We start from the raw sequence: 27,188 nt of genomic DNA on the forward strand, positions 1-27,188 counted from the left end.
GTCGAGCTTCGGATGGCCCCCTGACCTTCGCTCCTTCTGGCGGGATCTAAAAACTTATTTATTTGAGCAATCCGGCCTGGTTTGATGGGTTTGGGGTTGGGGTTTTAACATGGTTTTTAATTATTATATATATCGGGCATAATATTTAATTGTTTTTTAACTTTTGTACTTTGTTTTTTAATATTTATTGCCCTGTACACCGCCCTGAGTCCTTCGGGAGAAGGGCGGTATAAAAATTTAATAAATAATAATAATAATAATAATAATCTGCTTTATTATCTGCAGTTATTCAGATTATGTTTACTGGTCAGCTAACAGCATACTAGAGGAAATGGGTTATCTTTTCAGTTATAATTCATGCTTGGGGACCGCACTTTGTCTTGGCATCCATTTATTTCTCCATTTTAAAAGAGTTATATACTGCCATCTCCATAATTATATTACTATCATCTTGTCCTGAGCAAAAAATCTATGAGTGGGGCTGCACGTTAATTGGGAGAACCCTATGTTTGTTCTGGAATTTTGGACTACTCCAAAGAGAATGGGTGGCATATGTCCTCTAGACACCTATCAGTTAAATCAATCAAACATCCAGGATTTGGGGAAATAAGCAGACTAGAATATGTATGTGTCTGTGGAGGAATAGCACACATGATCTCCCCATCTTCCTGTGGTTACTAATCTATCTTTCAACATTCTTCCTTCCTCTGTCCACTACCCTTGAAATTCTATTATTTATTTCCTGTCAAACTTTCCCTTAAGTGTCAAACATCTCAGAAAGATACTGCAAAAGAATAGAAACTAATAGCCTCTTTCTAAATTCATCCTTAATTATACCATACTAAGTTGTACATTTTCTATATCAGAATTTTCAGAAGAAACATGCTCCAGGTCCATTCTCTGAAATAATATCATTTATATTCAGGAAGTGTGCCTTCTATATCATGGGACTCCCAGATAGAACAGCCTCCCCTCTGCGATCTGGAAGTCTGGTTGGGCTTTTGGAAGGCTTTCAAGATATAGGCTCTTTTTCTCAAGGGGGACATAATATTAATTGATCTTGTATGTTTGTTTTGTTTTTATTCTGTTAACAGTTCTGTGAAGTACTTCAGCTATTTTTAATTAGATATTACCTTGCAGCTATTAGATAGTGTGGGGTGGTATTTTTTTTGGAGGGAGTAAGCTGCCCACAGTTACCTGATTAAGGTGGGTGCCACATAAATTAGAAAGAAACAGAAATGGATAGAGAGAGATCTTTATCCCATAGAAGAGCATTTTTACATCTTTTCTTGTAAAATCTATGACTGGCAAGCCACTTTGTTTCTGTGTAGGACAGAGAAACTTTTGATACAAATTATTACTGATAATCTAACTCCCTGGATAACAATTCACTCAGAGTGGTCTACATTTGGAATAGTATGTGATTACAAAAATAAAAATAAGAGTGGTTTCTACATAGGTGCAGTGGGTAGGTGGGGTTCTGTAAAACACATGTATGTGTTGTAAATTAAAATAAATTGTTGAAACGTTGTTTTAAAAAAATATCCAAAACATTTCCCAAACATATAAATATTGGCTGAAAATAAGGCATTTCCCAACTATAATGAAAATATATTGATCTTGAAATAAACACTACTGGCCTCATATCTCTATTCTTTTGCACATGAATACTGTAGAACAGAATCAAAGAAGATGTATGCATTCTGGAAGATTTGGCCTTAATCTTACAATTTTTCAACACTAACCTTGTCCCAATAAGAACTCCACAGTGCCCAAATGCCCCTCTGAAGCTGCCATCATTAGAGGAGTCCGACCTTGTTTATCTGCCATATTAACATCTGCACCATGGGTGAGCAAGAGGTCGACAATCTGAAAACACATAAAGAATGCACTGGGTACAAACCATCTACATAAATATGTTGTCAGAAGTATCATGGATTCTTCTGCTAAGAATGACAATCTTTTGATGGTTGTTGGCTGCAATTAGCTTTTTTTTGGGGGGGGAGGGAGGAATCCCAGGCAGGGCAATGGTAACAACAAAAAATCTATGGGATATATCCCATCTCATTCTCACAAGATACCTTTTGCTCTGTGACCCAAAAATACATTAAATGCCCCTTAACAGAAACACAAAAAGATTAAACAATTCAAAATAAATTTCAAGATGGCAGTTACTAAGAGCTACCAGCATCTACAGCACAGAGTCCAAGCTTCTTCCTAATTGTAGAAGGAAGTATTCTAAACAGTTAAGTACAAGAATTCAGCAGAAGAGCAAATTTTTGTGTGGGCTATTCCTAAAGAGTGAGCCTAGAGATTTACAAATATTTAATGCTTTTGTAATTATTGTGGCCTATTACTGAATAGAGATTCCTATGATAGATCTTCAGGTTTGATTTAAATATCTTTTTATTGGCTGGATTCTCCTGACATCTCACCCTACAACTTCTCCACCTAAATTCCTTTCTTTAGATTTATGGCTCCTCTACATTTCAGAAGATAGCTTATCATACTGACTAACTTTCTATATTGACTGGCAGTTTTTTTCCTGCTGAACACCTTACCATATTTGTTTTATTACTATGTAGAATTAGAACTTTTACTTATAAGGATAATCACTGAAAGAACAGTTATTTTACCAATACAGTAAAGATTAGGGGTTTTTTTGTTTTTGATTCCCCTTTTACATAAAAAAATTAAAGGGAAACTTGCCCAGATTATAAATATAAAACTAATTCTTTTTAAATCACCCATATTCCTAATAATGTTATTAATTGATTTACTTGTCACCAAATATCACAATTTGGTTTATTTAAATATATATTTGCTTCAACCAGTGTACCCCCAGTTTCAAGTGGATAACTTTTTCTAATATTGTTTCTTCAACTACATGAGGGAACTTCAGCATAAGGATTTATAATAATATAATTAAAATGTTTATTTTTTTCAGGTTTTCCTTACTATTTAACAGCTTATTGGCCTTTTTTTAACCTATCACAAAACTAATGTTTTCATTTGTCAAGTGAAAAAGAGTCAAGTCAGCATAGTAAAGACTTAATATTTTTTTGAGAAATTTAAAATGAATATGGTTTTGATGTAATTTTTCTAATGTAATTATACGTTCAAAAACTTTATTAATTTGTTGATACACAGTATATTTCCAGATCTTACTATTTTGTTTGCTTTGATCTAATATATATCTGCCAATTTGTTTAATTATTTTTTCAACTATAAAATAGAGATCCAACATAGAGAATATTTTGAATGGCAATCAATTGTTAATACTATGTATGCATTAATTGTTTGATATTTGTTAAAAATAATATTGAGTACTTTCTTTATGGTTGTTTTTCTTCTCATACAGTAGTAGTTGACTATTATATATTTTGTTTTAACTATCTCCTACTTTTAACATTTTAAATTTTGTTTTAATTTAATAAATAGAAATTCTGGGCATAAGATAAAGTATTGTTTGTTTTCTAAAATGAGTAGGAATAATAAGGAAGAATCAAAGATGGAGGAAATACAGCTTGATTCCTCTGTACTTTTTTTTGTCTCAAAAAATTTCTGCTTCTACAACACAGTTGTGTACTTTTTATGTAAGAGAAATCAGTTGCTATTAAATTCTGCAGACACTCAGACTGCACATCACAATTGATAGATGTGTTTTACCTCATCTAGAGCAGCGGTCCCCAACCTTTGCAGCTTGGCAGCCCAGTTGTGGATGGGGGGTGGGAGGAGAAGGGAACCGGGCCATGTAAGCGGTGGGCTGGCACACATGTGCAGCTCGATCTGTACAATAGCCAGGCTGGTGCGCACATGTGCACAGCTCACCTTGCAAAGGTTGAGCTGCACACACATGCACACTGGCTCATTGCTCATACGAGTTAAGGTGTCTTCACCTGTCCGCCAGCCTGCTACTCACATGGCCCGGCCAAGGCCCAGAGGTTGGGGACCCCTGATCTAGAGGTCCACCAGGACAGGATAAAATGTGCCAGAGTGGATGTGAGGGCTTTGACTGAATATATGAATATCAAATCCTGACCCTGGTAAACACAGTGACTTAACCTTTGAAAGATATCAATCCTGTACTTACAACCTATGAAAACCAAACTGTAGGATTAAGAAAATTCTTAACTGAAAAGGCATCCCCAGAAGGTCCCAGATAAAGGGCCCTCATTGGTTTGACTTAACTGAGAAAAAGAACAGCTATGTGTTTAGCAGGGAACCATCCATCCAAATAATAATCACATTACCATACTTCCATTTAGACAAAAGTATAAGAAAACTATCAAGTGTAAGAAGTCTCACTGTCCTCTCTTCAGTAAACATAGAATTAGCAGCCAAAAACCCAGCCTTTTTCTGGCACTCAGTCATAGGAATATTGGGGAATGTAGGTTCTTCTTGGACATTCCTATACCTGTTTACATGTGGGAAGAATATTACAGCCAATGACTCAAGTTGTGGATTAGAGGAATCCCAAAATGATCTACTGCTCCTGTGAAAGATCTTCTACCTACCTCCATTCTTTAAATGTCACATTGACTGGTGGGTTTCCTTACTTGTAGGTTTATTTACTCATATAAATAATTCCTGCTAAATTCCAAATGGTTGGGAATTCTCTATTACGGTCTCCATTTATAAAAAGGATGATAAGGGTGATCCTTCAAATTATAAACCAATTAATCTAACCAACATCATAGCCAAATATCTTTTATACCAGTTTGAGGCTGGTAATTGAAAAGAGCTTGCTACCCAAAGAGCAAATTATATTTGGGTCTGGTCACTCCATTATTGATAACAGCTTCATTTTATGTCATCCAGGAGAAAAATATACAGGAAGCCAACTATTTACAATTTTTACAGACCTATTTAATTCAATAAACAAAGACTTGCTTTGGAAGAAACTTATGGACCTAAGCATGGATTCCAGCCTCCTCTCTTTAATCAAGGCATTATACTCAAATGTATGCCTAAGGCTATGCATTAACAGAAAATTAGTACCAATAAAGAAGTTACATAAGGATGTATACATTTTGTTTAATCTATATGTTAACATCTCAAAGTCCCTTCATTCATATATATATCCAGGTAGGGATGAAAAGACAGTAAGTCCAAAACTAAGGTAATTGTTTTCAGGAAGAGTTGGATTAGGTGTAGTTAGGGCCTGGATAGGGAATGTCAAATCCTACTTATACTTAGAATTGGTTTTAACAGAAACAGGTTCCTGGTTGCCCAATTTTAGGAAGAATTTTTAAGGGCTATAGCATGTGCCAATGCCATAAGATAATTCACCAACAATAGCTATGTGGGTTCTTTACTTCCAATCATATTCCAATGATATGGTGCAGAAATGTGAGGATATATAAATGCTGACTTACTGAAATAAACTATTGTTGTTTAGTTGCTTAGTTGTATCCAACTCTTTCTGACCCTACAGACCAGGATCTAGGATAACTCAGTGTGGCCAGCTCAGTGCAGCCAGCTCGCTATTGCTGAGTCACTCTGCCAACTGACCACTATCATGTCTTCCCAGGATGACTCAACACAGTCAATTCATTGTGGGGACAATTTGCCATGGACAGCCAGAGTGAGACCCAAATAGGTGAGCAAATAGGCAGAACATAAGAGTGATGGTGATGGCCAGAGACTTTCCACTGGAAGGAGAGCTAGTCGGGAAAGCGAGCAGGTGGGTAGAGTGCAGAGCAGCAGTGGTCAGAAGCTTCCCTATTTTCACACATGCCACTGTTACCACTGCTGCCAAGCCAAACTCCAGGCTGTTCAGAGTTTGGGCCGTTCGGCAGCAGTGGCAGTGTTCTGGCCACTTGGGACAGTAGCAGTTGGAGGCGGGTGTCAGGGAGATGACAGATGCCAAGAGGTTCCAATTTCCATATTTTGCCTGTTGCTGCTGCCTCCAAGCCAAGCTTTGGGCCATGCAAAGTTTGGGCCATTTTGCAGCAATGGTTCTGTTCGGGCCTTTTGTGGGCGGCAGTGATGGGCAGCATGGAGGCAGTGGAGGCCAGGGATGTCCCATTTTCAAACACACCACCACTGCCCCAAAAGGGCCAAACACCGGCAACAAAGCTGAATGGCCTGAACTCCAAATGGCCTGGAGCTCAGTTCAGCAGCATTGGCGGGTTTTTTTTTATGAAAATGGGAAGCTTCAGGCCTCTGCTACTTCCCTGCCACCCACCCTGCCCGCTGCTGCCACTCAAACCAGCCCAAACACCAAGGCTGTTGCTGAAGAGGAGGGATGTAAAAATGGAAAATGCCAAGCCTCTGCTGCTTCCCTGCCACCTGTCCCATCCATTTCTTTCTATTTGTTAGGAAGTAATGGCACCAGATGCCGTGATCTTAGTTTTTTAATTTGAGGTTCAAACCAACTTGTGCACTCTCTTCTTTCATCCTCATCAAGAGGCTCTTTAGTTTCTCTTCACTTTCTGCCATTAGAATGATATTATCTGCATATCTGAGGTGGTTAATATTTCTCATGGCAATGTTAATTCCAGCTTGTGATTCATCCAGCCCAAAATTTTGAATGATGTACTTTGCATATAAGTTAAATAAGCAGGGTGACAATATACGGCCTTGTCATACTCTCTTCCGTATTTTGATCCAATCAGTTGTCTGATTCTAACTGTTGCTTCTTGACTCGCATACAGGTTTCTCAGGAGACAAGATAACGTGGTCTAGTATTCCTATTCCTCTATGAAATTGCCAGAGTTTGTTGTGGTCTACACAATCAAAGGCTTTAGTGTAGACAATGAGACAGAAGTTTTTCTGCAACTCCCTTTCTTTCTCCATAATCCAGTGAATGCTGGCAATTTAATCTCTAGTTCAGGGCTTTTCAACCTTTTCACTCATTGTAACACTTTTAGGATATGGCAATATCCAAGTACCACCAGTCGCCTAGCAAGGTGTCAAAAACTTGATGACCAAAAAAAAGGAAAAACGTGGTGAAGTACCACCTGCCAGGTGCCAATGTATCACATTGTACCTGTACCACTGGTTGAAAAGCCCTGCTCTGTTTCTTTGAAACACAGGTTGTACTTCTGGTAGTTCTCGGTTCACATATTGCTGAAGCCTAGCTTGTAGGATTTTGACCAAGACCTTCCTAGCATGTGAAATGAGCACAATTGGTATAGTAATTTGAATGTTCTTTGGCACTGCCATTCTTTGGGACTGGAATGTAAAATGAGCTTTTCCAATCCTGTGGCCATTGTTGAGTTTTCCAAATTTTCTGGTATATTGAGTGGAGCACTTTAACCGCATTATCTTTTAGGATTTTAAATAGCTCAGCTAGCTAGAATACTAGTTTTGTTGTTGGAAATGCTTCCCAAGGCCCATTTAATTTCACACTCCAGGGTGTCTAGCTCGAGGTCAGCAATCACGCCCATTGTGGTTACCAAATCTTCTTTGTATAGTTATTCTATGTATTCTTGCCACCCCTTCTTAATCTCTTCTGCTTCTGTGAGGTCACTACCATTTTTGTTCTTTATTGTGCCCAACTTTTCATGGAAGGTTCCCTTGACAGCTGCAATTTTCTTGAAGAAATCTCTGGTCTTTCTCATTCTATTGTCTTCCTCTATTTCTTTGCACTGTTCATTTAAGAAGGCCTTCTTATCTCTCCTTGCTATTCTCTGGAAATTTGCATTCAGTTGGGTATATCTTTCTTTTTTTCCTTTGCCTTTAGCTGTCCTTCTCTACTCAGCTATTTGTAAAACCTCATCAGAGAGCCATTTATGCTTTCTTACATTTCTTTTTCTTTGGGATAGTTTTAATTACTGCCTTCTGTATAATGTCATGAATCTTTGTCCACAGTTCTTCAGGCACTCTACTACCAGATCTAATCCCTTAAACATACTCATCACCTTCACTATATATTCATATGGGATACAATTTAGGTCATACTTGAATGGCCTAGTTGTTTTTCCTACTTTCTTCAACTTAAGTCTGAATGTTTCAGTAAGCAGCTTATGATCTGAGCCTTAGTCATCCCCAGGTGATAGCTTCTCCATCTTTGGCTGCAAAGCACATAATCAATCTGAGTTCGGTACTGACCATCTGGTGATGTCTATGTGTAGAGTCACCTCTTGGGTTGTTGGAAAAGAGTATTTGCTATGACTAGCATGTTCCCTTGACAAAAGTTTGCCCTGCTTCATTCTGTACTCCAAGGCCAATTTGCTTGTTATTCTGGTTATCTACTGACTTCCTACTTTAGCATTCCAATTCTCTATATCTTTTTTTTGGTATTAGTTCTAGAAGTGATGTAGGTCTTCATAGGCCCATAAAACCATAGTTAACTTCAGCTTCTTCAGAATCAGTGGTTGTGGCAAAGATTTGGACTACTTGATGCTGAATGGTTTGCCCTGGATTTGAATCAAGATCATTCTGTTGTTTTTGAGACAGTATCCCAATACTGCTTTTCCCACTCTTCTCTTTTGACTATGAGGCTCCTCCATTTCTTCATAAGGGTTCTTGCCCACAGTAGAAGTTATGGCAACATAGATACAGTCAAATAACTAAATCAATAAATATTCTATCTATTCTATTTTTTGCAGATGGGTTTCATACAATAGAAGATAAGCTCTTTAATATAATTCCAGAAATACATGAAGATATATGGAAGTGAAATTTAATTCTTTTAAGGTAAATATTAATGATACATATGATAAATTATCAGCTCAAGTAGAACAGAATAAAGAAATTAAGAATTGCAAATTGGACATTTGGAATTATCCTTAATTCAGCTAATCTCCAATGTCAGTCAAATCAGAAACATTTCTGCCAATCCATCAATGGAGAGACTGCAATGGACTTGACAAAGATCACTTGACAAAGAAGAAACAGTGCAATTCTGGGTGCAGCTATAGGATAATCCCAAAAAGTACATTTCTGCCAATCCATCAATGGAGAGACTGCAATGGACTTGACAAAGATCACTTGACAAAGAAGAAACAGTGCAATTCTGGGTGCAGCTATAGGATAATCCCAAAAAGTACATTTCTGCCAATCCATCAATGGAGAGACTGCAATGGACTTGACAAAGATCACTTGACAAAGAAGAAACAGTGCAATTCTGGGTGCAGCTATAGGATAATCCCAAAAAGTACAAGGATGCAGTTTTGATACAAGAGGTGGATAAGAATTAAAAAAAAAGGCTGAACTTGTAATGACAGCAGAAATGGTGGAGAAAAAGCATGAAAGGTCAAGAGTTGGTCAGCATCAGGTGAACATAAACTGCATGGTTTTGGGTTGAAACATCTGATTGGTCTACACTCACTCATTGCCAAACAATTATTAAATTAAGAGGTGAAACTTAAGATTTGTTAACATCTGGTAAAACCTACCTGATAATGAAAGATCCAACAAAAGGGGCAGCACTAGGCAACTACAGGCCAATGACCTGCTTACCAACAACTTTCAAATTGCTAACTGATGTGGTAGCTGATGCAGTCCAACAGCATCTAGCTACCCGAGCAGAAAGGAAACCACACAAACAGCAGAGGAGCAAAAGATCAGCTCCTAATTGGCAAGATGATTTTGGAAAACTGCAAGAGAAGGAAGATCAACTTGAATGTAGCATGGATTCATTACGTGAAGGCATTTGATCTCCTTTCACATGATTGGATAATCAAGTGCCTAGTCAATACACACATCAGAAGCTTTATGCAAATATCAATGACACAATGAAAGACAAACTTATTGGTCAGTGGTGATAGATTAGGAGAGATTAATATCAAGGAGGGCATCTTTCATGGAAATTCAATATGACCACTACTATTTATTATTGCATTGATTCCTCTGTCAACAATACTGAATAAGTAAGGCAAACATCAAAAACATTTGCTAAGCTCTCCCACTTTACATAGATGATCTGAAGTTGTATAGAAAACCAATATCTGAAACAGAATCGCTGCTCAACATTTTCCACATAGACAGCTTATCATGGTGAACTCTTAGAGTCAGAGGAGAACACTGATAATAAGCAGCCAGAGCCAGTTCTAGAAACACCCACAGACAAAAGCAGCCAGCGCCAGTATCACCAGATGGACTGCAATCTGAGCAGGCACAAAGATCGGATAGGCCAGTAATCAGCAAACAGTTGCCATCACTCTCTGAAGATGAAGCCATGGAATTACCACCCCACACCTAATGCAAGAGCTCAGTCAGCTGCAAAGTGCACAGAGCAGAATAGAGTAACAGAATAACAGAGTTGGAAGGAACCTTGGAGGTCTTCTAGTCCAACCCACTACTCAGGCAGGAAGCCCTATACCATTTCAGACAAAAGGACTCTCTGCAAGACTACTTGTAGAAAAGAAGTCTTGACTTGCTAAATGTGCTACACTTGGGACTACTTTTATTAAAATGGAGTAGCAAGCATAAGCTGAAGAAACAGTGCACCAACTAGTTAGATGCTGCAAGAAGATTTTACAGGCTGACTACAAACAACAGTATAGTAAAAACAAAGTAGCAACAATAGTACATTGTAATATCTGCAACAAATATAACTTGCCTATGAGCAAAAACTGGTAGGACCATAATAAGGTAATAGAAAACAAAGAAACTACAGTGCTCTTGTTTTTTAGAATTAAAACAGACAACATTTAACAACTGTGGATAAGAAAAACAAAAAAGGCTGTTGCAGTACCTGGAGACAGTAGAATAAAAGAAAAATACAAAGATCTGCAAATAGAAATAAAATGATTGTTCCAAAATAAAGCAAAGATACTACCAAATAGGCCCCATGGGTTCAATCTCAAAACATCTGTAACATCCCTTGAACACCATTAGCACTGAAAAAAAATCACCATCAATCAGTTGAAGAAGGCAGCTGTAGCTGGAACAGTTTACCTTTAACACTCTCGGTTACCATAGACTTTAGAAAAATAAATCCAAGATGAACAAGAAAAATATATTATAAGGCATTTTCAGTTTGAATCTGGAAAAATAACAATTGCCTCAAGTTATACTTTTGATATAGATCAAAATCAAATAATTGTAAGATTAAATCAAGAAATGTCCAGTCCAGATCAAGGTAAAGGTAAAGGTTCCCCCGCACATGCGTGCTAGTCATTTCCGACTCTAGGGGCCGGTGCTCATCTCCGTTTCAAAGCCAGAGCCAGCACTTGTCCAAGGACGTCTCTCTGGTCATGTGGCCGGCATGACTAGACGCCAAAGGTGCACGGAACGCTATTACCTTCCCACCGTAGTGGTCCCTATTTTTCTACTTGCATTCTTACGTGTTTTTGAACTGCTAGGTTGGCAGAAGCTGGGACGAGTAACAGGCGCTCACTCTGTTACGCGGCATTTGGGGATTCGACCCGCCAAACTGCCGACCTTCTGATCAACAAGCTCAGCCTCCTAGCCCACTGAGCCACCGTGTCCCTTTAGATCAAACAGGTAGAGATTTCATGAACTACTATAATTACATAAGGATATTAAAAATGTTATTAGGAACTAAGCAGCTTCTTTCAAATCAATTAAGTTCTGATGATTCTTTACGGTATTTTTTGATAGATTAATTAATTAATCTATCAAACAAATTAATCTTTGTTAATCAGAAAGAAAAAGAGCCACAGAAAAACAGGAGTATATATTACTGAACGATTTGAAGCAATTAAAATGAACTCAGTGCCTTCCCACATCACGGTCATGTGAGATCCTCTCTTAATGTGTACGGTCCTGCATTATGAAAGCAATTGCGACTGCTGGGATTGCCTAAGGACTACCTTTAGTGATCCAATAATAAACCAAGGATTATATTTTGGACTTTACAAGATTAAAGTGAGGTGGATTAGCAGATATGAATTTCAAACACACTAGTTGCTTAACATGTGTTTCATAACCAATTGCATAGAAGCTGGCTGCTTCTACAGAAGGGGAAAGACTTGCATGTGGTCTGGATCACCTTAAAAATATTTGTGTAAAAAAGAGCCTTGGTGGAGCAGTGGGGTAATGCCTCCTTAAGTAACACCAGCTGCCTGCAATTAGTGCAGGTTCGAGTCCCACCAGGCTCAAGGTTGACTCAGCCTTCCATCCTTCTGAGGTAGGTAAAATGAGGACCCAGATTGTTGGGGGCAATAAGCTGACTTTGTAATAATGCCGCTTGGGGGGGGGGGCGAAAGCCCTAATAAGCAGACATATACATAGAATGAAGGCTATTGCTAAGCACATTGATTTGTGCTTTAGATTGTAAGCCGCCCTGAGTCTTCGGAGAAGGTTGGGATATAAATGGGATTAAAAAAAATATTTGTGTAAACAGAAATAAACAATATGCAGAAGATCATGAATTTCTATGAAAAATAAAGAAAAAGAGTGTCCAGATTTTCTCAAACCTCCAAGTTGTACTTAAATGTTTACTTCAATGAAGAGGCAAATACTAACAAAATTCTTCAGTGGAAAGTTAATAATTCATTAGACTGTAAATTTGAATTATCAATAAGAGAATGATGAAATTTTTTAAAAGTTTAGTTTAGAATAATCTAGTTTATATGGCTGGTTTCAGCATCTTCAAATAAGTAGAAGAGCAATAAAACAATTACTGAAACAAGGGGGAATATTGAGAGACTTGACTTAATTCAAAAACCTCATAATATATAATTCTGAAGTTAGGCTTGATTCATAAATAATTGGTGGCAAGACTCATAATACAAATAAATAAAAGATTGCATGATTAAATGGATGCAGAATTTGAATGTAATAACAGAGATGCAATAATGGGAATTTTAGTATAAGAAGATTAAATTTACTCTGAATAATAGAGATAAATGGGTTGTTTTACCATTGATACATCACTTCAGTTTTTGTTGCTAAAATGGAAAAATCATTTTTTAAAAAATGATTGAAAATGTAAATCAAAACAAATCAAATTAAATATATTTTTTCATACTTTATGGCAATGTTGTAACACAACTATTTTGTAAAGTAATATAAGGATGGAATATAAATGTGTAAATGTTGAATTTCCATTTCAGCCTGTGATATTCTTATTAAATTTTACTAAATCATATATTTCCTCTATGTATACTGAATTAGCTCTGTATAAGTTAATTGTTTCAAAGGTATTATGTGTTTCTTATTGGGAAATTTTCTGATTCTTTCTTTGAATGAATAATTTACTAAGTTGCAGGACTATGCTTTTACCTCCAAAATAACACTGTATCTTAAAAGTAAACATGTTATGGAATTTAATACAAAGTAGAAACCATTCCAGGACTACAGTTCAATATATGAATTTGTACCATATCTAAAATTTGAATTTTTCAATGTAGTGTCTATATTTCTATTTAATGGGATATTTAAATCAGAACAGATTTTCAGATTCAGGCTATTATAGTTTATGGTTTTATTTGCTGATTCATCTATGCTTAGAACCTTAGTTTCTTAAAGCATTAAAACATATTCAAATATTCATATTTAATGATATACTACAGGTATATAATACTAAGATTTCATATTCTGTTTACTCACTTATGCTTTTTAATTCACTTTATCTGAAGTTTTTTTTTGTTCTTTTACTTATTTCTCTAAAACGTTTCTTTATAAAATATTTAATATCCTTTTTTTAAAAAAAGAAAAAGAAATATCCTAGCTGCTCAATAAAAATGGCAATGTGGTAAACAAATAACAAATAAGAAGACAGAGCCCATTACACCTTCAAATGAATGAATGTTTGAATAAATGAATGAATTTATCTATGTCCTTTAAAAAAATCCTATAGCAATGAGTGCTAATTTATTGAAAATGGGTTCAAGGTCCCCAGGGTATTCCAACATGCCAAAAACCTTTTCCCCCCTTTCTTTTAATTATATATAATTCTTGGAGACTAACTGGACAAGTCCCTGCAGTTTTCTCATGTTACTCTTACTAACAAGAGGCTCACATAATTTGGCTGATGAAAATAACAAATGTGCTCCCCAAAATGTACAGGGTATACATTTTATTACAGCAGTACAGCTGTATTATAGTAGAGTAGGGAACAGCTTTTCACTCTCTCTTATTCTGTTACCTGCCAATGGCCTTGCCTAACGGCACTGAATAAAGGAACAATCCCTCGTCGGTTGGGCTGGGCTACAGCTGCTCCTTGCTCTAGAAGCAGACGACAAACATCCAACTTGCCTCTTCCTGCTGCAGCAGTTAGAGCTGAAGAGATAAAAGACTGATTAGAAAAAACTAATTATAGAGTCACAATCTACTTTAAGAAGAACCCAAAATTGAGAAAAGAAGGAAAGAAAGGAAAATGGAATGGCTTCTGACTATAGTTTCCAAGACTTTTCAAAGACTAGCTTGTTAAAGGCAACTTCTGGAGAATGAGTAATATTTCTTACTTTAATAAATGTATTTAGTTTTATCCCTTTGCAAGAATTTCCATTCCTAAGCACTGCTGATAATTAATATTGTTCTTCAGTACTGCTACATGTAGAACTCTGTGTAATTTGATAGTTTGTATATGTACATAAAAATACTTCTGGACTGGAATTAGAGCTCATTTGTTGGAGTAAACAGAAAAAGTTATTTTTCTACAACCTTAAAAGCTAATAAGATTATGCTATTTGATCCATAAAATAGTTTTAAAAGTAAGATAATTCTTTGTTTTTAAACATTACCAAAACTTTCCTCATGTGTATATTAGAATACATCGTAGTTTCTAGGATATAAAATTATGAGACATAAAGGAACACTGCATGATAATTTCATCATCCCCTCAAATATGGATCTATTTCTCATAGTATTGACAACTCAGTGCAGTATTATTGATGGACAATTTCAATAAAGCAAAACCTACTGCAGTAAACTACTGACATGCAATTTAATTTCTTGTCTCAAAAAGGAGTATTTATTTATTTATGGTGATTTTATGTCACATGGGAGCTAAAAAATGTTTTTTAAAAGAGGACAAATTGAACTGATGGTGCTGAGGAGCTACTACAATTCCTGGATTTTCCTTCAAGCTTAACTGGATGACAGGCTATATTTGAAAACTAAAATGTATATTATGTATATTATATTTATATTTGGATATATGGATCAAAATTCAAATAATCATTTACTTAAATACATATATCACAGGGCACTAAACGTGTCGGGATTGAAATGTGCTGACCACAAAACATCCCAGTCCAACTTCACTGGGAATGTTTTAACATCAGAATAGCCTATTCCTTTCTAAGTGGAAATATGACTTCAGAACAACCTCCTATGACCTTGGAAAAATTTGTACATCTCTTTTCTATTGCAAACAAACTGGGAACAAACCAAAGAATGTATCTAGAGCTGCATCTAAATTCATAGAGTTGAGAGAAAAAGTATAAAATTTGAAAGAATGCCATCCTTTTGTTCTCTTCCAAGTCTAGGGGGCATCAATCATTATAGAGTACCAGTGCTTTAAAAAAGCAGGGTTTTGTATGTTTAATTTGGAAGGTATTTTTCATACCCCGTATTTCTGACACTTGAAGAAATAATTACATACTGTACTGTATGTGTACACTGGTTGTATATGCAGGATTTTAGAAAACGCAAAATAATATAATTTCCTTTATCTACAGGTAGTTCCAAGAGACTACAATAGGACACATAACAGTTCTACTATTAGATGTCATCTCACCTAATGGTTACTGACTGCGTCACACAATCAAGATTCCATTATGGTCATAAGTCAAGGACTACCTGTAAGCCTCCCTAGTTTTGGAACATCAAGCAGGCAGTGTAAAGAAAATTTTGAAGCCTAAGCTGAAGAGTCTCAAGAAACATCTGGAGGATTTAGCTGCTGGTAATGTAACCATAGCTAGCAAGAGTTTATAGCCAGTCGCAACTTACCCAGCTAGAGAAAGAAAGAAAGAAAGAGGGAATGAATTCAACAATGGCGGGGAGGGAGAGATAAAGAAAGCTGGGAGACAGAAGAGGGCCAGGAAAACATGATGAAATAAGTCTTTTTGGCAATGAAAATAAATTTTCAATGTCTCTCTCCCTGAAACAGCTAAGCTTCCCCCCATTATAAGTACCCCTGTCCATCCTATCATCACCCTTTCTTCTATTTCTAATACCCTCAGCCACCTAGAAGCCCCACTCTCATAATAATAATAATAATAATAATAATAATAATAATAATAATAATAATAATAATAATAATAACAATAATAATAATAATAATAAAGTTGGAAGGGACCTTGGAGGTCTTCTAGTCCAACCCCCTGCTCAGGCAGGAAACCTTATACCATTTCAGACAAATGGCTGTCCAGTCTCTTCTTAAAAACCTCCAGTGTTGGAGCATTCACCACCTCTGGAGGCAGGTTGTTCCACTGGTTAATTGTTCTAACTGTCAGGAAGTTTCTCCTTAGTTCTAGGTTGCTTCTCTCCTTGACTAGTTTCCATCCGTTGCTTCTTGTCCTGCTTTCAGGTGCTTTGGAGAATAGCTTGACTCCCTCTTCTTTGTGAAAGCCCCTGAGATATTGGAACACTGCTATCATGTCACCCCTCACCCTTCTCTTCATTAAACTACACATACCCAATTCCAGCAATATTATGAAATACTAGACATAACACCCACCTCAGGGTCAGATAATTTTAATAAAACTTGCCAATCCTCATTTAATTTTCCCACATCTGAGCAATAGAACAACTACTCTGATATGTGGGGATTCTCGGTTTATGTGATACCGATGGGCAGATTTTTACCTGGAATAGGTGGTTTTGATTATTTCCAGGTTCAGAGCCATTTAGACTTTTTGATTTTAACCAGAACTTTAAATTATATTTGGAAACAGACTGGCAACCACTGCATTTCCTAAAGGAGTGGTGTTATTTGTCAGTAAAGTCTCTGACCTATAAGCTACATGTTCCCACATTGTGTACGACTGAAGTTTCTGGGTAGATTCACACACAACAAATTTCAGAATCCAACTGAACTCAACAAAAGTGTGAATGATTGCTGTCAGTGCTCCCCATTCCAGGAAAGGCAGCAACCACTGATCAGATAAAAGCTGTAGATAGGCCTTCCTCATCACAGTTTTCAGTTCTTCAAGCAACAGAGTCTAAGACAACCTCAAACTGAGAATCTGTTTTTTTCTGGAGAAGTGCAACACAGTCAAAAATTATAGTTGGTGTGAGTTTGAAATCAGAGGACCTTGATGAAGATGTATAGGAAATATTAGATAAGTAAAAAGGCTGTAGCATTTTTAAAGTGCTGAAAAAAGAGGAAATATTAAGAAGTACAGTATAATTTCTGAGGGTTAACATCAATTTTGCAAGTCTATTTATATTAAATCCCCTTCATGGATTACTGCCTTGTCGTGGCGAAGGGGCTTGCGTAATTCAATGAAGCTATGAGCTATGCCGTGCAGGGCCACCCAAGACGGAAAGGTCATAGCAGAGAGTTCTGACAAAACGTGATCCACTGGAGAAGGAAATGGCAACCCACTCCAGTATCTTTGCCATGAAAACCCTATGGACAGTACCAAAAGGCAAAACGGTATGACGCTGGAAGATGAGCCCCTCAGGTCGGAAGGCGTCCAATATGCTACTGGGGAAGAGCAGAGGGCTAGTACTAGTAGCGCCAGAAAGAATGAAGCGACTGGGCCAAAGCCGAAAGGACGCTCAGCTGTGGATATGTCTGGTGGTGAAAGGAAAGTCCGATTCTGTAAAGATTCTTTCTCCATAGGAACCTGGAATGTAAGATCCATGAATCAAGGAAAGCTGGACGTGGTCAAACAAGAGATGACAAGACTAAACATCGACATCTTAGGTATCAGCGAACTAAAATGGACAGGAATGGGTGAATTTAATTCAGATGACCATCAGGTATACTACTGCGGGCAAGAATCCCTCAGAAGAAATGGAGTAGCCTTCATAGTCAATAAAAAAGTAGGAAAAGCAATACTGGGATACAACCCTCAAAATGACAGAATGATCTCAGTTCAAATCCAAGGCAAACCATTCAATATCACAGTAGTCCAAGTCTATGCCCCAACCACCAGTGCTGAAGAGGATGAAATTGACCGGTTCTATGAAGCCCTACAGCACCTTATAGAACTAACACCCAAAAATGATGTCCTTATCATCATGGGAGATTGGAATGCTAAAGTAGGAAGCCAAAAGATAACTGGAATAACAGGCAAGTTTGGCCTTGGAGTACAAAATGAAGCAGGGCACAGGCTGATAGAATTTTGTCAAGAGAATACGATGGTCATAGCAAACACTCTTTTCCAACAACCCAAGAGACGGCTTTACACATGGACATCACCAGACGGTCAACACAGAAATCAGATTGACTATATGCTCTGCAGCCAAAGATGGAGAAGCTCTATACAGTCAGTAAAAACAAGACCAGGAGCTGACTGTGGCTCAGACCATGAGCTTCTTGTTGCAAAGTTTAGGCTTAAATTAAAGAAAGTAGGGAAAAGTGCTAGGCCAGTCAGGTATGAATTAAATCATATCCCTGTTCAATATACAGTAGAGGTGACAAATAGATTTAAGGAATTAGATCTGATAGACAGAGTGCCTGAAGAACTATGGACAGAGGTTCGCAACATTGTACAACAGGTAGAAACCAAAACCATCCCAAAGAAAAAGAAATGCAAGAAAGCAAAATGGCTGCCTGAGGAAGCTTTGCAAATAGCTGAGGAAAGGAGGGAAGCGAAAGGCAAGGGAGAAAAAGAAAGATATGCCCAATTAAATGCAGAATTCCAAAGAATAGCTAGAAGAGATAAGAATGCCTTCTTAAATGAACAATGCAAAGAAATAGAAGAAAACAATAGAATAGGGAGGACCAGAGATCTTTTCAAGAAAATTGGAGAGATGAAGGGAACGTTTCATGCAAAAATGGGCATGATAAAGGACCAAAATGGCAGGGACCTAACAGAGGCAGAAGAGATTAAGAAGAGGTGGCAAAATTACACAGAAGAACTATACAAGAATGAGCTTAATGTCCCTGATAATCACAATGAGGTGGTCACTGACCTCGAGCCAGACATCCTAGAATGTGAAGTGAAGTGGGCCTTAGAAAAGCTGAGCAACAACAAAGCTAGTGGAGGTGACAGTATTCCAGCTGAGCTATTCAAAATCTTAAAAGACGATGCAGTAAAAGTGCTACACTCAATTTGCCAGCAAATTTGGAAAACTCAACAGTGGCCACAGGATTGGAAAAGATCAGTTTACATTCCAATTCCAAAGAAAGGCAGTGCCAAAGAATGTTCAAACTATCGCACCATTGCACTCATTTCTCATGCTAGTAAAGTTATGCTTAAAATTCTACAAGCTAGACTCCAGCAGTATGTGGATCGAGAACTACCAGAAGTACAGGCAGGATTTCGAAGAGGCAGAGGAACTAGAGATCAAATGGCTAACATACGCTGGATCATGGAGAAAGCTAGAGAGTTCCAGAAAAACATCTACTTCTGCTTCATTGACTATGCTAAAGCCTTTGATTGTGTGGATCATAACAAACTCTGGCAAGTCCTTAAAGAGATGGGCATACCAGACCATCTTATTTGTCTCTTGAGAAACCTATATGCAGGCCAAGAAGCAACAGTGAGAACTGGACACGGAACCACTGATTGGTTCAAAATTGGGAAAGGAGTCCGGCAAGGCTGTATACTGTCGCCTTGCCTATTTAACTTATATGCAGAGCACATCATGAGAAAGGCAGGGCTAGATGAATCAAAAGTTGGAATTAAGATTGCCGGAAGAAACATCAACAACCTAAGATATGCAGATGATACCACTCTAATGGCAGAAAGTGAAGAGGAACTAAAGAGCCTCTTGTTGCGAGTGAAGAAGGAGAGTGCAAAACTTGGGTTGAAACTAAACATTAAGAAAACCAAGATCATGGCATCTGGCCCTCTCAATTCCTGGCAAATAGATGGGGAAGAAATGGAGGTAGTGACAGATTTTATTTTCCTGGGCTCCAAGATCACTGCAGATGGGGACTGTAGCCAAGAAATTAAAAGACGCTTGCTCCTCGGGAGGAAAGCCATGGCAAATCTAGACAGCACACTAAAAAGCAGAGACATCACCCTGTCAACAAAAGTGCATATAGTCAAGACTATGGTCTTCCCAGTTGCAATGTATGGCAGTGAAAGCTGGACCATAAGAAAGGCTGAGCACCAAAGAATTGAAGCCTTTGAACTATGGTGCTGGAGAAGACTCCTGCGAGTCCCTTGGACTGCAAGGTGATCAAACCGGTCAGTCCTAGAGGAGATCAACCCTGACTGCTCTTTAGAAGGCCAGATCCTGAAGCTAAAACTCAAATACTTTGGCCATCTAATGAGAAGGAAGGACTCACTGGAGAAGAGCCTAATGCTGGGAAAGATTGAGGGCAATAGAAGAAGGGGACGACAGAGAATGAGGTGGCTGGATGGAGTCACTGAAGCAGTAGGCGTGAGCTTAAATGGACTCCAGAAGATGGTAGAGGACAGGAAGGCCTGGAGGAACATTGTCCATAGGGTCGCGATGGGTCGGACACGACTTCGCAACTAACAACAACAAAATTTATATTAAATAGGGGCCTAATTCCTTTTTTAATAACACTAATAGTTTTGCAGCATTAAAAGCTGCAATGCTAACATGGAAGTAAAATTTTGATGTCTATTGATATGACAAACTTCTTTGGAATAATCCTGGTTTAAAAACTTTTTAAAATTTATAATCCAACAGAAGTATAATATTTTCAATCAGCTTATGGTGAATTACATTTTTAGGTTATTGTAAGAGAAATTTGGACTGATAAAAATGAAATATCAGCATATCCAGCTAAAACATCTTTTGACTTCATTATTAGCAAGCACTCTGAATTACTATCAGTATTAAAATACATTTGAATAATTTCATATCTACAATGTATGTATAAAGTTCAAAGGAATATTGTTGTCCACCTTTCAAGGTAAGCAAGATCATGGCAAGGATTCCATATACTTTTGGGAATATATCAATATGAAAAATTATAGATTTACAGTGAGAGAAAAAATATTTGATGTCCTGCTGATTTTGTACCTTTGCCCACTGACAAAGAAATGATCAGTCTATAATTGTAATGGTAGCTTTACTTTAACAGTGAGAGACAGAATAACAACGAAGTTTCAAAAAAAGGTATACACTGATTTGCACTTTAATGAGTGAAATAAGTATTTGACCCCTTTGCAAAACATGACTTAGTACTTGGTGGCAAAACCCTTGTTGGCATTCACAGAGGTAGACATTTCTTGTACACAGGTTTGCACACATCTCAGGTGGGATTTTGTCCGACTCCCCTTTACAGACCCCCTCCAAGTCATGAGGGTGTCAAAGCAAAAACATTTGATGTTAGCAGCAGTTTCATCCATCGGAACCATGAAAGAAGGTTTCAAGGCTAATGTTTGGCAGCTCGAACCTACAGCTCCCTCCACAGATTTTGTATGGGATTAAGGTCTGGAGCCTAGCTAGGCCACTCCAGGATCTTAATGTGCTTCTTCTTGAGCCACTCCTTTGTTGCCTTGGACATGTGTTTTGGGTCATTGGCATGCTGGAATACCCATCCATGACCCATTTTCAATGCCCTGGCTGAGGGAAGGAGGTTCTCACCCAAGATTTGATGGTTCATGGCCCCATCCATCATCCCTTTCTGCAGTGAAGTTCTCCGGTCCCCTTGACAGAAAAACACCCCCAAAGCATAATGTTTCCACCTCCATGTTTGACGATGGGGATGGTGTTCTTGGGGTCATAGGCAGCATTCTTCCTCCTCCAAACACGGCAAGTTGAGTTGATGCCAAAGAGCTCGATTTTGGTCTCATCTGACCACAACACTTTCATCCAGTTCTCTTCTGAATCATTCAGGTGTTCATTGGCAAACTTCATACGGGCCTGTACCTGTGCTTTCTTGCAGGTGCTGCAGGATTTCAGTCCTTCATGGGGTAGTGTGTTACCAATTGTTTCTTTAGTGACCATGGTCCCAGCTGCCTTGAGATCACTGAAAAGTTCCTCCCATGTAGTTCTGGGGTGATTCCTCACCATTCCTATGATCATTGAAACTCCACGAGGTGAGATCTTCCATGGAACCCCAGACCGAGGGAGATTGACAGTTATTTTGTGTTTCTTCCATTTGCGAATAATCACAGCAACTGCTGTCACCTTCTCACCAACCTACTTCACTATAGCCTTGTAGCCCATTCCAGCCTGGTGTAGATCTACAGTCTTGTCCCTGACATCCTTGGACAGCTCTTTGGTCTTGGCCATGGTGGAAAGTTTGGAATCTGATTGATTGATTGCTTCTATGGACAGGTGTCTTTTATACAGGTAACAAGCCGAGATTAGGAGCACTCCCTTTAAGAGAATGCGCCTAATTTCAGCTCGTTACCTGTATGAATGCATAAATACATTGGAGCTTATAAATACATAGGAGCCAGAAATCTAGCTGATTGATAGAGGATCAAATACTTATTTCACTCATTGAAATGCAAATCAATTTATAACTTTTTTGAAATACATTTTTAGGATTTTTTTCTTGCTATTCTGTCTCTCACTGTTAATATATACTTAGCATTACAATTATCAACTGATCATTTCTTTGTCATACAAAATCAGCAGGGGATCAAATAATTTTTCTCTCAGTGTTATTAGCATGGAGTGAAGTAATATATAAATTATTCCGGGTAGTCAAGCTTTAATGCTGTATTTTTAAAGTGAGGGTTTTTTTTAATTATTAGTGGTGTCTGCAGGATTGGAGGCTTTTAATCAAAATGATAAAAACAGAGTTGCACTGTCATGATGCAAACCACCCCTTTTATACATATATATGCAATCATACAATAGTTCTTTCATAATTTGCTTCTTTAGTATACACTGAATTATATAGTGTATTATATTTTCTGCCCTTTTTCGTTTTCGTTTTTGTTTTAGTTGTTTGGATTGTTTCCCTTCTTTTTATAAAGTAAAGCAAAAGAAAAAAATGAAAATGTGTTTATATTCAGTGCACACATCACAGTATAATGCTACAGTTATGGAAGAAATTCAGAACTGGACTATTTCATGTTTTTTCAAGTTTTTTAAAAATATTTTTATAAACTTATGTACATTTGTGCAGGACCATAGCACTGAAACAAACAAACCCACATAAAAACACATCCTGTTATTCATAGCTTATAATCATGTAGGTATAAACTATGAACTAGGCTTAAAGTGGTTGATCGACTATCCCTATACTCAACAGAAAATAGGTGAAGAAACTAGAAATATCCTATCTGCAAATCCCTAACCTCATTTTAAGTTAATGGTAAAATGAAGAAAAGAAGCTCTGTCACTTAAAAGCATTCCCACCGATAAGAATTAACTATGCCAGATAGGAATGCAGATGAAAATCAATAATAACTGGAAAATCCAATCAACCAACAAGTCATTTCAGTGAAATGGGTGGTATAGAAATGTGATGAATGAATGGATAAATAAAATAATACATCCACAAAAGAAGCCTGGGAAAATACAATTTATTGAGTTGGCAGCAATGAAGGAACGATGGATTGAAGAATGTATCAGATGTAATATGAATAAATCACAAGTTGATGTGTGTATTTTTCTAATTTGGTCTGAGATCAGGTCAGTATATTTGGGTTTATTCCACTTCATTCTTGTAGTACAGGTAAACCTTGAGATATCATTAGTCACTTAACAGCCATATGGCTCTGCTTCAAGCTTAGCGTGGCTGCAACATACCTATTGTCCTTTGCCCTTACAACTGACCTCAGGGACACTGCATCATTTGCTGCCTCTCTTCCCCCATCCAGCTCCAACAAGATTCCCTGCAGCACTTGGGTATGCTGCCCCATGCCTGCTGGAAGCAGCTGCCATTTTCAGAGCTCTGACAATTCCTTGCGGAAAGCTTTTTGCTGCCTATCTGACCCTCTTTAGAATCCAATATCTGCTGTGGTCTGCTGCATGTTTGTGGTGTTACTTTTTCTTTTAGGCTGAACTTTTTCTTCAGTCCTTAAGAGAAACAATGTGCAGAAAGCTTATCTTTGCTTGCTTCCCTCCTTTCCTCTACACAGAATCCTTCAGTCTGACAGTCACTCAAGGTATGTAACATACAAATTTTGTCACCATCTTTCCAGACATGCAGTAAATTTAGCAAACTAAGTGGTTAAAAGGAATTGAGATTGGAGGGCACAGGCAGAGAGTTTAGTTTCAGCACCTAAAAGGAGGGCTCCCTTACAGTTGTAGTTTGAGAATTACTTGTATGCCTATGTGACTAGTATTGTACACTATGAGTTAGAAACATGGGCCATTTTTGTTGCTAGTTGCAAGATTTATCACCCAGAATACGGTTGATCTTTTTTCATATAACTGAATGATTACAGAAAAAGACTGAAAATTGAAATACACCCTTTTGCATCAAGATATTTAAAAGTTTAGAGAAATATTACTGATTGAGTAATCAATTTAACAGAAAAATGAATATTTATTATTTCTAATAAATATATCTATGTACAAATCCCATGGCTATTAGTTTTCCAATATATTGGATAATGGTTATGAATCTTGAACACATACTATTTGATTAATATCTTAGCTGTGTAGTTAACTGGTGAACATATGAAAACCTTTATTTCCTAATTACATGTGATACTCCAAAATTTAGAAAAATTAGGGAGGCAATTTTGGCACAGCAAAGAATTTCCACAGAGCAATCTCTTTGAATAAATCCATTATGTACCAAGATATCTGAATGTTCTAGTTAAAAAAATTACCTGTCTCTCCCCAAAGGCTGTCAAAACTGTTGATTTGTGCTCGCTCCACCTCTTCTTCATCTTTTTCTGGGAGATCCAGTAGGTAGGACACAATCTAAAAACCAAGAATCATATCAGGTCATGAAACACACACACACACACACACACACACACACACACACACACACATCAAATTACTTGGCACCATTAAAATAATTATCTTAAGAGACAATTGCACTTTCCACACAGTAGAAACAATGTGAAAACTAAAAGGTTAGTATATTTTTAAATTATACAAGTTTAAAAACTATGCAATAATTTCTTGATCTACTGATCTACTTAGTCATGAGCAATCAATTCAGAACTTCTGGTTAAAGACATGTGGACTAGGATTTTCTATCCACTGGAGAGATACAGAGGCAAAGACTGACAGCCAGGCAGTGTGACCGAGAAAATGAAGCTTCTCTGGACAAGGAGAAAGCTATGAAATTGCCCACTTGAGATCTGGCAGGCAGTTCCTTGCGAGGAAAGAAGACGCTTATAGATAGGTAAGAGTGCCAGAAGTCCAAGGAGTAAACAGCTTAAATAAATAATAAATAATAAATAAATAATAATAAATAATAAATAAATAATAATAATAAGTTGGAAGGGACCTTGGAGGTCATCTAGTCCAACCCCCTGCTCAGGCAGGAAACCCTATACCATTTCAGACAAATGGCTGTCCAGTCTCTTCTTAAAAATTTCTAGTGTTGGAGCATTCACCACCTCTGGAGGCAGGTTGTTCCACTGGTTAATTGTTATAACTGTCAGGAAGTTTCTCCTTAGTTCTAGGTTGCTTCTCTCCTTGACTAGTTTCCATCCGTTGCTTCTTGTCCTGCTTTCAGGTGCTTTGGAGAATAGCTTGACTCCCTCTTCTTTGTGGCAGCCCCTGAGATACTGGAACACTGCTATCATGTCACCCCTCACCCTTCTCTTGCTTGCTCATAGGTTCAAGCAAAGGCTGCTCATAGGTTCAAGCAAAGCTTGTTTAAAAAACAGGGTTTGTCCAATCCATTTTCTAAAACATTTTTGGACAGAGAAAATTTAAAATGTAAAGAGGCTGAGTGCCCAAAGCCATCTTGGTGAATGTACCTTTCACCCTTGGGAAAAATTAAAGAAAACTAAGAATATAAAGACTTTTAAAAGAATTAAAAACAAAAAGCTTACTGGGAGTTTGAAATGCAAAAGTTTAAAATTGACTAGAGACAGTTAAATTTGGAATATTGCCTTATTTAAAGTATTTTAAATTAAATAAATAATATGCAACTCCATGGAAAAGGGGATTATTTAAAGCTGCTAAGAAGGATGATTGGCTGATTTTGCTAAATAAAGACGTAAGTGGAGAAAGAATGGAAACAGAAAGATCATGTGACTGTAGTAGTATGGTGTACCAAAAGGGACTAAAGAGTGACATAGGGGGGAAAAAAACTCTTTTTTATTCTTTATTTCTCTTTTCTGGGTTACAAATTAGAAAAAAAATGCCTACTATTAGAAAAGCAGGAAAACTTGAAGAAGATTAAAGAATCAGAAACTCAACAAATAGAAAAAAGGGATTATGCCAGTCTTTAAAAAGGAAGTTTGAAGAATTAGGAAAGAACGTTACAGCATCAGTAATTGTATCTTGTCTGCATCAAGTAAAAGATATCTGGCTAACCTCAAAGATAGAATGGAGGAAAATGTACAAATATTCAAAAAAACATGAATAAGAAACTTGAAGAATATATACTACAGATGAATTATGAGGTAAATACAGTAAATTCAAGAATATATAGACATTTTGGAAAATAAGACAAAAATAATAAAATGTTAAATAGAAAGAGAATGGAGTGCTTTGTCCACAAAAAGACATAATTTAAACATAATTTCCGTGTTATCATGTCTGGTGACAAAGTAAAGGCCTATCTGTGGGTGCGCCTGACCTTTGGAACCGTTTACCGGTTGAGCTCCGGATGGCTCCCGACCTTCGCTCCTTCCGACGTGATCTAAAAACCTATTTGTTTGAACAATCCGGCCTGGTCTGATGGGTTTGGGTTTTAATTATTGTTTTAATATAATTTATTTTTACATTTGGGCACTAGGGTTTAATTTGTTTTTAATTTTGTATTTTGGTTATTTTGGTATTTATGGCCCTGTTCACCGCCCTGAGTCCTTTGGGAGAAGGGCGGTATACAAATTAAATAAATAAATATTGGGGAAAAATACATGCTTGGCTAGAAAAAATATTAGGAGAACATGTAGTATTTAATCCTGAATTTTTTAAATTAGGTATAGTACCAGAAAAGATTAATAAGCAAAACTTATATTTGGTTCTACATATTGTAACCACAGCAAGAATAAGCTATGCACAATGTTGGAAGAATGAACGAATACCTTCAGAAGAAGAAGTAATAAAAAAGATACTGGAATGCGTGGAGAAGGACAGATTAACTATGAGGCTGAAAGATAAAGAAGAAACAGAATACT

General features: G+C 37.3%; 1 protein-coding gene across 1 annotated transcript in view; it reads right to left on the minus strand.

The window, feature by feature from the left end:
* The window catches only part of TANC2 (tetratricopeptide repeat, ankyrin repeat and coiled-coil containing 2), a 370,144-nt gene that overhangs the window by 28,017 nt on the left and 314,939 nt on the right, over nucleotides 1–27,188 (minus strand). The window contains exons 18-20 of the mRNA XM_083378993.1: nucleotides 24,708–24,801; nucleotides 14,009–14,142; nucleotides 1,746–1,869 (exon numbers count right to left, since the gene is read on the minus strand). Of these exons, the coding sequence (XP_083235119.1) occupies nucleotides 1,746–1,869; nucleotides 14,009–14,142; nucleotides 24,708–24,801 (352 nt within the window). The remainder of the gene's footprint in view (nucleotides 1–1,745; nucleotides 1,870–14,008; nucleotides 14,143–24,707; nucleotides 24,802–27,188) is intronic.

The sequence above is a fragment of the Vipera ursinii genome (genome assembly GCF_947247035.1).
Source record: "Vipera ursinii genome assembly, chromosome: Z".
NCBI classification, from domain to species: Eukaryota; Metazoa; Chordata; class Lepidosauria; order Squamata; family Viperidae; genus Vipera; species Vipera ursinii.